The sequence below is a fragment of the Mesoplodon mirus genome, assembly GCF_964341445.2.
Source record: "Mesoplodon mirus genome assembly, chromosome: 7".
NCBI lineage: Eukaryota > Metazoa > Chordata > Mammalia > Artiodactyla > Ziphiidae > Mesoplodon > Mesoplodon mirus.
Window position 1 is genome coordinate 64766439 of NC_138983.1, and position 13736 is coordinate 64780174.

General features: G+C 50.2%; 1 protein-coding gene across 1 annotated transcript in view; it reads right to left on the reverse strand.

Annotated features, from left to right (window-relative positions):
* Positions 1–6410: 6410 nt before the first annotated feature.
* The window catches only part of DKK3 (dickkopf WNT signaling pathway inhibitor 3), a 48025-nt gene continuing 40699 nt past the window's right edge, over positions 6411–13736 (reverse strand). The window contains exons 5-8 of the mRNA XM_082628633.1: positions 11427–11519; positions 10209–10353; positions 8828–8984; positions 6411–8009 (exon numbers count right to left, since the gene is read on the reverse strand). Coding sequence (XP_082484759.1) covers positions 7790–8009; positions 8828–8984; positions 10209–10353; positions 11427–11519 — 615 coding nt within the window. The 3' untranslated portion in view covers positions 6411–7789. The remainder of the gene's footprint in view (positions 8010–8827; positions 8985–10208; positions 10354–11426; positions 11520–13736) is intronic.

Genomic DNA, 13736 nt, shown 5'->3' on the forward strand with positions numbered 1-13736 from the left:
TAATTGCAGGCGTATTACAAATACCAAGGGTAAAGAAAATATATATTTCATTATGGAAAAAAAAAGTTAAAGCTTCTTGCTCTTCAGTGCCTGATAGAAAACACAGTGTTGCACTTGAATAATGTCAGTAAAGGGGGTGGTGATTTCAAAGTGGATTTGTGATAGTGGGAACAGTAATTTGCGGGAAACAGATTAATGTGTCAACCTCCCCCAGACTCAGAGAATCAAGTGAGCATCTGTAAGCCAAGGGGCACATTAACTGTGTGTGCCCAGGCCTGGGGCCCTGGAACCTGGTGATCACTCATCTGCTGAATCTTCTGAGGCTGAGGCAGGCCACATGCAATAAAGAGTGACCCTGCTCCCCATGGGTCATGCCAAGGTTTTGAAGAGTTTCTACTGTGGGGCAGATGAGTTTGTGTCAGCCAGGGACACCCTGTGAGAACCAAGTACCTACATGTCTAAGGCAGGTGCTAAGGTCAGGGGTCCATTCTGGCCGAAGAAGCCAGAGCTATGGTTTCAGGACTCTGCCTTGTTTATTTAGCTGGTCTGTACAGTGTTTATTTAGCTGGTCAGTACAGAGGTTTGCTAGATGAACGTCTGCTTCTCAAACGAAGTGTAAGTAAGTGATAGTAGTCATGACAAGATAAAAAGAGTGAGGGAAGGAGCCCTATACTACAGAGTGTTTGGTAATCTCATTCGTAATGGAATGGAAAGTACTTTAAAACTCTTGAGAAAACGGAAAGTACTTTAAAATTATGAGGAAACGGGGGTGAACTATGCTACAGCTAGAAAACAATCAAGTAGGCAGGCTACACTGTTAGGAATGGTATCTAGGCGGAGAGAGGAGACAGCTATAAGCTTCCAACATGGTCTGAGCTAGAGTGCACAGCATCAGAGCACTGCAGTGTTATTACTAAATCTGGAAGTGACCTGTGAATGTATGGAATACAATAAAATCTTTTATTCTGATTCATTTGCTAGTATTTCCTTTTCAATTGGCTGTTTTCCTTCTGAATTTTGTCCCTTTGTTCAGCATTAAGACTCTAACCAGCTCTTGCACTTGTGACTTGCAAATTGTAGTCTAGAGTATATGGAATAGAAGATAATCTGAATTAGCAAGTTTTTTGTTTGCTAAATAAAAGTATTCCATCTAAACAATTCTGTGTAATTTTTGCAAAACGAATCAATATTTTGGTCACTAGCAGTCAAAAGCCTTCTAGGGCCACAAATCCTTAAATCCAATGCAAAATTGTGTGTATGTGTGGTTTTCTAGGGGTCTAGTAAATGCTTTTTTAATCAGGTTTGCAAAGGAATTCATGGTCCAGATAAAGCTTGTAGCCACGTAGGCTTGGTGTACATGAAGCTGGTGTACAGAAGATGCTCCTTCAATGTCGTTCGTATGGGGAAAGGGGTACTACGATCATTTGGTTAGATATAGTGTTAATTTTCAAAACGTGGCTTTCAGAAACAATGCTTGACAAAATCAAGAGTGCGTTAAATCATGTGTGACTGTTTAGAAAAGAATGCGATGATCACTAGGGGCCAAGCTAGGAGGGCAAAAAAGTGTTAGGGAGGGATGTGCTCCCCCTTCCCCGTCATAGCACCACCACCTACCTCCCCCTCACCTGTTTACCTGCACAGGAGAAGCTGGTCTTTTGACTGGTCAGAGCCTGAGAATTTACAAGGCCAGGGGATTATTTGTGGACCCGAGAGCCCTGCCTTAAAGGTGAGTACCGTGCTCCCCCTCTGCTTCCTTTGCTCCCAACCTGCCCCTTCCCCCAGTATAGAGGGCACACTTCATGTTCAGCCTTATAATGCTTAAGCAACCCACTGAATTAGAAGGTATCTTGTTGAGATACAAATAATGCAGTGGTTCTGTTTTTCCAGTAACTGTGCCAACTGTTTTGTAGAATGCAGTTTTGCACTGGAAGCAGACTTTTGGGGCAACCCTATAACTTTTAAGTCACTTTGCATTATTCAAACAATCTGACCTTGTTGAAGTTTTTTAGTCATTTGATTTAAAGCGCCTCCCCCCACCACACGCACAGTGGCTGTTGGATGTGCCACTCTCTGCTTGGAGAGGGAAGGAGGCTATGGTCAGAGCCCTCACCCCCCACTGGCTCTTTTCTGCACCAGCTCTATGGGTGGTGGAAGAGGAAAAAGAGCAGCCTCCTGGTGGTGGTGGTGAGATTACTGTCCCCTTTTACCTGGTCACCATGAACTCTCGTAGAAGGTGGACACCCTATGGGTCCTGCCAGCCAAGGATTCAACTCCAAACAACAGTGGTGGTTCCTTATGAAACTTGACTATCTTTTGCCAACTTCCTGCTGGCAAGGGACATTCCTCTGAAATGCGTACCACATTATCCCATGATGCCCTGGGGCTGTGGATGCAGTAGGAATCTATCTTCTTTGCATCTTCCCTCCTCCGCCTCACTGCTCCATCCAGTCATCTCTCCCTGATGCTCCTCCTTCCATGGTATTAGTGGCAAGTCAATGTGTCCACCTTCTATACAACCATCCCCTTTGAGGTGTCAATCGCTCCCATACAAATTTTATTTTTTGTTGAAGTATAGTTGATTTATATTGTTGTGTTAATTACTGCTGTACAGCAAAGTGACTCAGTTATACAAATATATATGCATTCTTTTTCGTATTCTTTTCCATTATGGTTTATCACAGGATATTAAAATTAGTTCCCTGTGCTATACAGTAGGACTTTTGTTGTTTATCCCTTCTATATGTGCAGTTTACATCTGCTAACCCCAAACTCCCAATCCATCCTTCCCCATCTCCCTCCCCCTTGGTAACCACGAGTCTATTCTCTATGTCTGTGATTCTGTTTCTGTTTCATAGATAGGTTCATTTGTGTCATATTTTAGATTCCACATATAAGTGATATGGTATTTGTCTTTCTCTTTCTGACTTACTTAGTATGATCTCTAGTTGCATCCATGTTTCTGCAAAGGGCATTATTTTTTATGGCTGAGTAGTATTCCATATGTACCACATCTTTATCCATTCATCTGTCAATGGACATTTAGGTTGCTTCCATGTCTTGGCTATTGTAAATAGTGCTGCTATAAACATAGGGGTGCATGTATCTTTTTGAATTATAGTTTTGTCTGCATATATGCCCAGGAGTGGGATTGCTGGATCATACGGTAATTCTATTTTTAGTTTTCTGAGGAAACTTCATACTGTTTTCCACAGTGGCTGCACCAACTTACATTCCCACCAACAGTGTAGAAGGGTTCCCTTTTTTCCACACCCTCTCCAGCATTTGTTATTTGCAAACTTTTTAATGATAGCCATTCTGACCGGTGGTACCTCACTGTAGTTTTGACTTGCATTTCTCTAATAATTAGCAATGTTGAGCATCTTTTCATGTGCCTATTGGCCATCTGTATGTCTTCTTTGGAGAACTGTCTCTTCAGGTCTTCTGCCCATTTTTTGATTGGGTTGTTTGTTTTTTGTTGTTGAGTTGTCCCATCCAAATTTTATGAGTGTTTCTCTGAAAGTTCCTCCCATAGGTTTTAGCCAAAGGAATAAGTCTAATTTCCCCTGCCTCATAGGAGATCAGACAGGGAAATAACCTGTTTTCCAAACACTGCCATCTCCCAAAAGGAGGTTTCTTACCACCTCCCTTGTCGTCCTTATATAGGGCAATTGAGTTGCTGCTGCTGCAGTGGCACCTCTCAGCAGCCCCTGTTATGAGGTGCCTAGCTCCACAGCTGTCAGTCCTCTGACTTTGGAAACCCAATCTGGCTATCAAAACATAATCTCTAATCTAGTTGCATTTCTTGACTCTGGAGGGGATGCACAGACTACAGGAATACTTAACTGCCCTTTATCCCACGCTTCCCTCCCACCACAGCAGGCCCCTGGCCTCTCTCTTCAGCTCTCATCCTTCTGCCCTGCACCCCTTTCTCCTGATTGTGTCAAAAGCGCAAAGAACCAGGCTAGGGAGGCTAGAAAAGCCAGGCACTGGGAGGAGTAAAGGGAGGGAGCAGAAACAGAACATGAAGAGGGGAAGCTGGGAAGAGGCGGCAGCAATCCTCTTTGTTCCATCACAGTCCTCTTCCAGTTTAGTTCAAGGCCATGTGGGTGGACAATCCAGCCACGCATCTGGGCGGAAGGTGGAGCTCAGACTTGGAGCCTGCACCACACACCCAAACACTTCATTTTCTAATCTTGCTTTCCCATTGAGGGTGGGAAAGCGGGTGAGTTGGGATTCATAAAGCTGCATGTTGTTCCCCTTTTAGTTGTTTCTGGTTTCAAACAACAAAGACTAACAGCAACTTTATCTGTCATATTGCTGGTTTACTTTAGAAGGAGTCCAGAAATAGTTGACAGAAGGGCTGCTTTCCTCCTCAACGTCATCGAGGACTCAGACGTTTATCCTTCTGAGGTACGTAGAATAACAGCCCACAAAAGATGTCCATATCCCAAACCCCAGACCCTCTGAATATTTACCTTACATGGCAAAAGGGACAGCAGATATGATAAAGATTAAGAACTTTGCCATGGGAAGATTATTCTGGATTATATATAAGTCACTGGAAGTGAAAAACCTTTCGCAGCTGCAGAGATGGCACCAAAAGACCCAATCTGTTACTGCTGGCTTTGAAGATGAAGGGGGCCATGAGCCACAGAAAGAGAGCAACCTCTAGAGGCTAAAAAGGGCAAGCACGTGGTTTCTTCCCCAGAGCTTCCAAGAAGGCAGCCCTGCTGATGGCCTTGATCTTGATCACATGATCCCAAGATGGCTGCTGCAGCTCCAAATGTCACATCCTAAACACCTGTGCTCAAAGGCAGGCAACCAGGGAAGGGGGTGGAAGGCGGGGACATACTTCCTGTAGGCCTCTTTCCTTTTGTCACTCAGGTTAAAAAAAAACCTTCCCAGAAACTCTTTGGCAGCCTTCCCCTTACATTTCCAGGGCCAGAACTTGGTCATGTGGCCATCTCTAGCTGCAAGGGGGCGCTGGGAAAGGAAGTGTCCAGCTTTTCCAGCCTCTGTGATGGTGGGAGAAGCGCAAGGAAAGAGGGCTGGGATTAGCTGTCAGGTAATGGAAATTACAGCATCTACCGTGGCTTCCTTGGCAGGAACTCCAGATCTCGGGAAGGGCAGGCAGGAAGATGCAAGTACCAAGGTCCACCTAACCTTTACCACATTCCACTTAGAATCGTGAGTAGAGGAGATACACCAGCGTCTCTATATGTGAATTTCAGCCAAGAACTTTGCCAAGCCCCTCATGTTCTTGATTTTTGTGGCTATGATGACAAAGTGGAACAGGATAATATACCTGCATATAAGCTCCATGAGAAAGTGACCTAGTTTTTATCTCATGTACCACTGTCTCCCTGGCACCTAATGTAGGGCCTGACATTTAGTAGGTGCTCAATAAATTTTTGGATGAAATTTCAGCCTCTCCTCCAAACGCTCAAATTTACCTTGCCTTCCAGCCACTGTGAATTACTTGCAGTTCCCCCTATATACCATCCCTCCTCCTTGCCTCCCTCCCTCTGCCTATAGCCCAGAATGCCCTTTCCTATTCCTTCTGTCCTCCTGATATACTATCATCTTTGAAAGCCAGTTCCCATGCCAGCTCTCCCAAGCCACGTGCTCCTTTGAGGATCCCATAACGCTCTGTTCAGATATCGGGTTGACTGCTTTCATTTTGTCCGTGCTGCGTTTAGTGTGGCTCCCTCATTAGGCTGTGATGCCTTCAGGGTAGGACCCTATCTGGATCAACTTGGTACCCCTAGTGCATATCACAGCACCTGGTTCTGAGTAAATATCTGTTGCGTAATAAAGATGTAGAGTGGTCCTGATGATTCTGGACATTGAAGACAGCTAATTTTAAGAGATAAACTTACCAGTATATCCTGGGCATACTGTACTAGATATTGTTTTGACTTTCGCTCTATCACTTAATCTTTTTGAGTCTCCATTTCTTCATCTGTTAAATGAAGAAAATACTCATGGGTTCAATGAAGATTGAAATAATATGGGTAGACTGTCTAATCTGGTGTCTATCAATCACCCAGCTGACCTTAATATATAGTAGTTTATTATTATGGATTGTCATGGTCACTGAAGATCTTACTGTGTTTGGCCCAGAACTGCATTTGATTAAAGAAGCCTCCCCAGAAAAGAGGCATACACATTCCATTTACTCTTTCAGAGACAATGAAGCACTGACACTCTTAAGGATTAATTCCCATCCCAAAATGGTTAACATTTCTAAAATATTTTGTGCTTCCATTGTCTGGAAAATTTGCTTTATGGAAGAACTTTTTTTTTCTTTTTGGACAATGCAGGTCATTTCTATTTTATTTTTTCTGGCTGAAAGGGCTTTATATTTATTCAAAGTCAAAAGGAAAAAGAAGTCCAAGAGCTACAAAAGAGTAGTTTAAGTGATTTATGCTTGATTTCTAAATGCAACATGTGTTTATACATAATTTAAAACTTGAAGAAAGCATGCTTATACAATTGTGTGACTTTAACATTTAATAACTCTGAATACATGATGGAAACAGTCCATGACACTTGAAAATATCATTTATGGAACAGCATACAATTCAGTGCTCTTAGCTTGGATATTACAACCATATTTCACAAAGTCTTGCTTGGCTCGATTTTCTCCATGCAGTCAATATGGTCTTCAGTTGCTGGTAAGTGATTTTGCAAATTTCATTTATAATCCCGGCCCTAAGATTACCTAAGTACTGTTTCTGGCACATTAACTTACATATTATGCTCCGGTCATGTGTACCTTCAAAGTTACTGATATAACTGACTGCCACAGGGGACAGTGTCAATACCTCTGTCTCCACTGGAGTGATGGCCACCCACACTGAGGAGAACACCGGGGAGAACGCTGTTTTTCTAACAAACAGCAGAACTTTAATCTTACAGGGATGTGTGAACTAGTTTGACCTTAGTTCCAGATGTGCCTCAAAAAAAGAAAAGAAAAATCTCATTCTTCATCCTCGTAGCGGGTACTTTTGGTGGCACCGAGGCTGGTGGGGGGAGCACTGGGCTTGGAATCACACCTGGGTGACATCCTGCTCTGGTCTTCACTAGCTGTGTGACTTGGCAAGCCACTTGACATCTCTGAGCCTCCGAGATCCTGACAGACGGGGAGACCAACGCCCTCTTCATCAGGCTGTGGTGAGAGGACATGACACTGCTGCCCTGACACAGAGGTAGGAGCTGAGTAACACTGCTGAGAGGATGAATGCAGGCAACGCGGAGTGAGAACGTTTCACCTGCAGCAGCTGAGGGCAGCGCTTGCCTGTGCCCAAGGTGAGAACGGCATGAAAGATTCACTTGTTGCATTTTCGCAGGTTTACGTTTGCAAAGCAGGGCATTCTTCTCCACATGTTTGAGAGTCAACATTTCCCCAAAACCCATCGTGGGGAAATTCTGCATTCTTTTCCATCCCCTCCCCTCCAACTATTCTCGAGGCAACGTCATAAAAACGAAACGAGCCGTCTGCCAACCAGCAGAGGCGAAGCAGCCGATACTTTGGACCAGTTGAGCAGCCCTATTCTACCTTCAGCCTCCCACACCCTGGTCTTCCCCGACACCAGAATTGTGATGCATGGGAGAGGGGGTGGGTGCTGGGCAAGGGTGCAGCCCCTGATTTGTTTTAAGCCAGAGGGGAAAATGTACTGGGAAGAGGCCACGGAAAAAAAGCCTGGTGAGCCCACACCTAGGGACACAGCTGGGGAAATAAATTAACTACTTCTGTTGCGTGTCTACCCACAGAACAGGCCTGGGTCTAAATCTCCTCTCCCTCCAGCAGCTCCGAGGCGGCCCCGAGCTCCCTGAGAGCCATTTCCACCGACAGGCTCCTCTCCAGGTTCTCCAGCTCCCGGCGCACCTCCTCGATGAAGCCGCCGTCTTCATACTCATTGGGGACGTCTCTGGGCACCAGGTTCGCTCCGTCCTCATCGCGGCCCCCAATGAAGGTGGGCTTGCACACGTACACCAGGCTGTGGCTGTGGAGGGAGGGGCGGGGCCCAGGCCCCCAAACTGAGGCCCCGCCCTCTGCACAAGCCCAGCTCACTTTCACGGCACCTCCTCTAACATCCTGCCTTAAAGCAGATGCTGAGGGAGGGTCACCTTTGGAGAATGTGCTCCAAGGTGAGCTCCCCCTCGTCGAGCCACAGGTCTGTCCTCCTGTCACGGACCCTCTCTGGCAGCCCTGAGGACTCGGGGGTCTGAGAGTTTACAGCCCCCTGCCCACCCGGGCCCCCAGGCAGCAGCAGCCCCTGCTGCACCTGTGGGGAGCCCTGGGCCTTGTGGGCCGGGGCCAGGGTTCTGTCTGTCACCCCAGCCACCCTGGATCCTGCTGGGAGAGAAGGCGGAGCAGCGGCTGCTAAGTGAGATGCACACGGAGAACTTGGCCTCTGAGCAGGCCTGGTGCTTCACGTCTCTCCACGGCCTCTACTCTGCTGGCCACTCTCCTGGCTGCCCTCCTACCTCTCTGACTGCACCTTCTCAGTCTCCTCTGCTCTTTCATTGTGATGGGCCTGGGCTCCCTCCACACGCAATCTTTTTTAAGGTCATCTACTGAGGAGGCTTCAACCCTCAAACAGGTGAGCCCAAATCTGTACCCCTGGCCACACCTCCTGAGCCCTAGTCCTATAGATCCGCTATTGGACCCTCCATCTGGAAGACCCAAGGACACCTCCAACTAAACCTACCTTAAATTAAATCCACATCTTCCCCCCACCCTGCTCCTGCTCCTGGGTCCCCACTGGGTGGCAGCTCATTTGCTCTCAGCCCCCGACAGAGAGGGCAAGTGAGACCTCACCTATGAGGCTGGCAGAGGAGGCCACTGGCACATGGGCATCGGTCCAAAGCTCCATCAGGCTCCAGCTCCCAGGTGATGAGATCCAAAAGCCGGCTGGCAGGGTCATGGCAGAGCTCACCCTCCACGGGCAGGGGTGTGCACACAGGAAACAACAGACCTGGAACCAGCTGAGGGTTACCCCTGTACCAGGCAGGCAGGCACCAAAGGAAGGAGCAGAGAAATGGGGTGCAGCCCCCCAGCTTCCACCCTGAACCCCAAAGTGGAGGTTAGGATTGAAGAGGTGGAATGGTAGGAAACCAGAATGATGGCATGGGCTCAGGAGGGAACAAGCTGGGAGGGCTGGAGCAGTTAGGGAGGACTGCCTGGAAGAGGTGGTCTTGTGCTGGGTTTTGAGGCCAGAGGTATGGAGAAATTAAGAGTGGAAAAAGGCACTGAAGTTTTTTTGGAGGGGCAGGAATTATTATTACAAAATATGTGTTCAAAGAAAAAAAAATCTGGAAGGATATAAGACCTTTGCTTATCTGTATCTTCCAGTTTTCCTACATTGAAAATGTGTTATTTATATAATTAAAAAATGAAAGTAACTATGTTTTATATATATATATATATATATATATATATATATATATATATATATATGTAGAAAAATAGAAAAAAAAAGGCTGGAGCACAGAAACAACAAAGGCCTGGGGTTGGGCTGGTGAGAAAGGTTGGGACAGCGAGATTCCCAGATGGGCCAAGGAGTAGAGAGAAAAGGAGGACAGGCAAGCTGGACCCGGCCAAGGTCTTGGAAGGCCAACTGAGGAGTGGAATTGAAGTGACAGGACAGGAGCAACCTCAGCTCCCAGAGGAATGATACCCAGGGAGCCATGTCCTTGAGGAAAATTGCTGGGGCAGCAGGTACCAGGTGGACTAGGGCTTGAGGGAGGGGTTAAGGGACGGTTTCAGAAACACCCGTGGATGGGGAGAGCACCTGAGCAGACCTCACCTGGGAGGGGCAGTGAGAATGGGAGACAGGAGTAGAAGGGGCCACTCGCAGGAAAGCAGACCAGGGCCAGGTGCCACCCTGAGGCCTGGGGAATGGGTGGAGTGGGATGGGGAGGGGGTGCCCTCATCCCACCCATCTGGGGGTATTCCTCCCTCCTTGGGCTCATGCATCCTGAAGGAATTTAATTTCTAGGCATCACAGGGGGAAAAAGAAAAAGAGTGAGACAGAGATCTGGTCTTCAGCCCCGGGCAGAAGTTGTGGTGCTGGGACATACCTCCTGCCTAGGAGGAGGTCCCTGAAAAGGTGTGGTTGGCATGGACGGGGCCCCAGGAGGCCCGGTGTGCTGGAGCTTGGGACAGGGCTTGTCCTGCCCCCAGAGGGGAGCCCACCCACCTCTCTGGAAGGCACAGCACAGCCCCGGCTGGCAGTCCCTCTGGTTGTCACAGATGGTCCCGTTGCCGCCTTTGGTGGCCGTTTTGGTGCAGTGACCCCAGACGCACAGCTGGTCTCCACAACACTCGCTGTCCCGGGTGCAGAGCTGCAGCGGGGAGGGAAAACACAGGCGGCTCACGGACCTGAGGGAGCCCAGCCTGTCCCTGCCCCCAATCCAGAAGCCTGGAGACAGTGCAGGTTGGCTAACCCACATCCTCCTACTATAGACAGGAGGAAACCGAGCTCCTTGGTCTGGGGATGTCTTAGGGAAGTCAAGGGGGTGGAGATGGGAGCTGGGCAGGAAACATGACGCCTGGGGGAGTCCTACGCAGCTTGAGATTTTATAAAGGATGGTTGCATCTTTTCGGTTCCCCCCAGACTTGGCCTTGCCTCCTTTTCATTAGGTCCCTAATTAATGGTCAGGAAGGAAGATGGCTTATGGCCCACAGACGCAGGCAGCAGCGTGAATCTGATCAGCTGGTTAAATTAAGGCCCAAGCCTGGGCAACCACATGGACGGGAGGGCACTGGGTGCCTTGGACCTGGGGTCTCACATGTGGAGTGGTGGTACCGAGCAGGCCAGGAGCTGCCTAACCACAGGTGGGGCCAGGCGGGGCAGCAAGAAGCCCTCTATTTTCCAAACTTGTTATCGTGCTGTGTTATTGCCTTAATAACGAAAAGGACCAGAAAAGCCCATATATGGCTTTGTCCAAAACATCTGTTGGGCAGAGGGAGTGTCATTCTTCCCCGGCTTCCCACTTCTCTGTGGAACCTCCATCTGGAACATGCTCTGGCTTCTTCCTGGGCCTCCTCCTGCCCTCTCTGAGCAGACTGGGAGAAAGATCTGGGGGGTGGGTTGCCCCTTCCCTGCCCAAGGGCTGCCGTGGTGTTGCCGGCTGCGTGTACTGGGATGGCCTTCCCCAGGGAAGGGGCAGGGTGGGGCCTCTTCTGTCCTCCCTCCCCATCTCTCGTATCTGTGAGGCAGGCACTGGGGCCAGGAGTCAGCCCCACTGGGCACCATGGACTGGCTGTGCCAAGTGTGGACACGGTGGGGCCCCATAGAAGGCTTCCAGGAAGCCCAGCTGAGAACCGAGGGCCACTGGCCTTCTCCCCCGGGTCCCCTTTTCTGGGCCCCCATGGCCCTGGCGCTGCAGCTCTGGGGGCCTCTGGGCACACTCACTGTCTGCTGGTCCCGGCACGGCTGGCAGGAGTACTCGAAGCTGGAAAACTGGCAGTACCTGCCAGGCCCACAGTCCTCATCAATGATGCACTCCTGAGAGGGAGGGGAGGGGAGGAGAGGGGAGGAGGGAGCAGCTTCATCAGTGAAAGGCAGATCAGCTGACCCGCGGTGCCCTGGAAGGGCCAAGCCCTACTTTATCCCGCAGTCTTAGCCCACAGGAATGGCCTCCAGACTCCTCTTACACCCCGGTGGCCCGCCTGGCTCTCTCACCTCAGCATCCACTCCCTCCAGGCTAGCGGGGCCCTCACCCACCCCCCATGCCCAGGCTTCTGCCCTGCAGGACGCCACACCCAGTGCACACAATCGAGTCTGCGTGCAGCCCTCCCCCTCACACACCCGGGATGGGAGCAAAGAGACTCAGAGCTATTCTTCAACGAGGAGCAGATGGATTTAATAAGAAGAGCTAATGAGTTCCAGGCCCAGGTGGCTGCACAGACCCAGCAGGGCCCTGCTAACAGTGAAGGAAAAGTGCTGCAGAGGCTGTGCAGCTGAGGGGCTGTCGGGGGGCCTCCTGGGGGTCCTGGTCTGGGGTCCACAGCTGCCTGGCAAAGGCAGCTGCCAGCTTTGAAACCCAAGGAGGGTGCAGCTGGCACTCAGCCCTCCAGCCCAGGTGCCTTCTCATGGCTGCCAGCCCTGCTCAGCTGGACAAATGGAGGAGAAAGGGAGAGAAGGGATCTGTCCACCCCAAGGCCCGAGGCCCAGAAGAGGGAGGCCACCAGAGAGGCCACTGCGGCCCGGCCACGGTCACCCATCACTGGCAGGAGCAGGGCTGCTTTAGCTCTGGGCCTGCTGTCAGGCTCAGGCCTGGGAACGGGCAGCTTCAGAGTGAGAGGAGGGCAGCAGAGGCGAGAGGCATAAGATCCACCACTGACAACCCGTCATGGCGCCAGCCCCGGCGGGCTCAGTGTCCCCGGTCTACCTTGTGGCTTCCCCAGCAAGCAGCAGGATTACTTTCCCCATGCTATCAACCTGGAAACTGAGGCTCAGAGAGGCCAAGGGGGGCCCCCCAAGATAGAACAGCTATTCAGGGTAGGGGGACCCTCTCCACAACCAGCCCTTGGCTGAGGGGGCCTAGAGCTCCAGATGCAGCCGTCAGGGACCCACGGATGAGAAACTCTCCTGAGGCAGGTGTTCTGGGGCCCCAGCAAACCTTATGAAAGGGCCTGGGGGAGGGAGGGACCTGCCTCCCCGCTCTGACCTGGGCATGCTCCATGCTGAAAGCAAGTGTGGAGCCGGACCCAGAAAGGCCTGGATGGGCAAGCCCTGGCCTAAGTGGCCTGGGCTGGTCCCTACCTTTGCTCTGTGAGCTGAGGCACCAGTGCTAATGAGTATGGACAGGAGACTGTGAACGGGGTCTTCTAGGGACCCCCAGGGCCAGAGCATGTGTGTAGGCCTGGGGGTCAGCAGGGAGGCTCTGGCCAGGCAGCCTAGGGAATGAAGCTTTGTCCCTGGGAAGTGACAGGTGTCCCCAGGCCAACACTGCAGGCCTGAGAAGATGGGTATTTGGTTCAGGGCAGCTGCAGGCTTGGCCTCTGCATAGGACTGTTGCAACTCCTGCCTGGCACTGACCCCCAGCCTGGCATACCTCAGAGCATGTGGTCATGCTCTGTTCACCGAGCAAGGCTCAGCCAGCCAGGAAGACAATCAGTCCCACTGGACACCATCTTCCCACAGCCCCTCTGAGGGATGACGGGGAAGAGGCCAACCTGGAGACGTGGTACAAGTCACCCCCATGTGCCAGGCTCTGTGCTCACCAGGGGCTCCAGAAGGGACCAGGGCTGACACCCAGAATAAGTGAAGAGTAATTTAAATTTCTACTGTAACTTCTCAAAAAGTGTCCAAGGGTAACCAAGCAGGACCCAATGGGGCCTTCCTGGGACAGACCCTCACCCCCACCCATGTCCTCTGCCTGCCTCTTGTTTGTAGAAAAACTTTAACCTCCTAGGCCTTCCCTGAGTTCTGAAGAAAAAATTTAATCAGAGAAGTGAGAAAATGCAGAACCAAAGGAAAACAGTCAAGCAAGACAAAACAGTGATAGTTTAGCCATTAAACATGTCCTTGAGCTGTTTCGCAGTTACTGAAACCCCCAGCAGGTGGAAGAAGTCAACTGTATGCTGATCACAAGCCCACAGACCCGAGGCAACTGGAACCAGAAGACTGATGATGCTGACTCCCAGTTACCTTCCCACCCATCAGAAGAATGTCCGCAAGCTCATCACGCACATGTGCAACTCTCTCCCTCAACCTGTC